Source organism: Penaeus monodon, chromosome 33 (assembly GCF_015228065.2).
Source record: "Penaeus monodon isolate SGIC_2016 chromosome 33, NSTDA_Pmon_1, whole genome shotgun sequence".
NCBI lineage: Eukaryota > Metazoa > Arthropoda > Malacostraca > Decapoda > Penaeidae > Penaeus > Penaeus monodon.
The window spans coordinates 9,752,857-9,753,093 of record NC_051418.1 but is presented as its reverse complement, the minus strand read 5'-3'; the positions used below and the strand labels follow the sequence as shown (position 1 = coordinate 9,753,093).

Below are 237 nucleotides of genomic sequence, written 5' to 3'. Positions count from 1 at the left end.
TGAAAACCTAAACACATGACCCCGAAAACGACTCGGCGACGCCCCCCCCCCTGACCTACCTTGACCCTGAGCATGTAGTTCTCGGGCAGCGTGAAGTTCTTGTTGACCTCGTCGACGGCGTAGGCGAAGGCCCCGATCACCTTCAGGCCAAGCCGCTCCTTCCGCTCGCCCGTGATCGTCGGCAGGAACCCCACCAGGAGGCTGTTGCGCCCTGACACCTGGGCGAGGGGGAGGGGG

General features: G+C 64.1%; 1 protein-coding gene across 1 annotated transcript in view; it reads right to left on the bottom strand.

Moving 5' to 3' along the window:
- The window catches only part of LOC119593986 (receptor-type guanylate cyclase Gyc76C-like), a gene marked incomplete at its 3' end in the record, with an annotated part of 39,442 nt that overhangs the window by 35,659 nt on the left and 3,546 nt on the right, over positions 1 to 237 (bottom strand). The window contains 1 exon segment of the mRNA XM_037943010.1: positions 60 to 221. Within this exon segment, the coding sequence (XP_037798938.1) occupies positions 60 to 74 (15 nt within the window).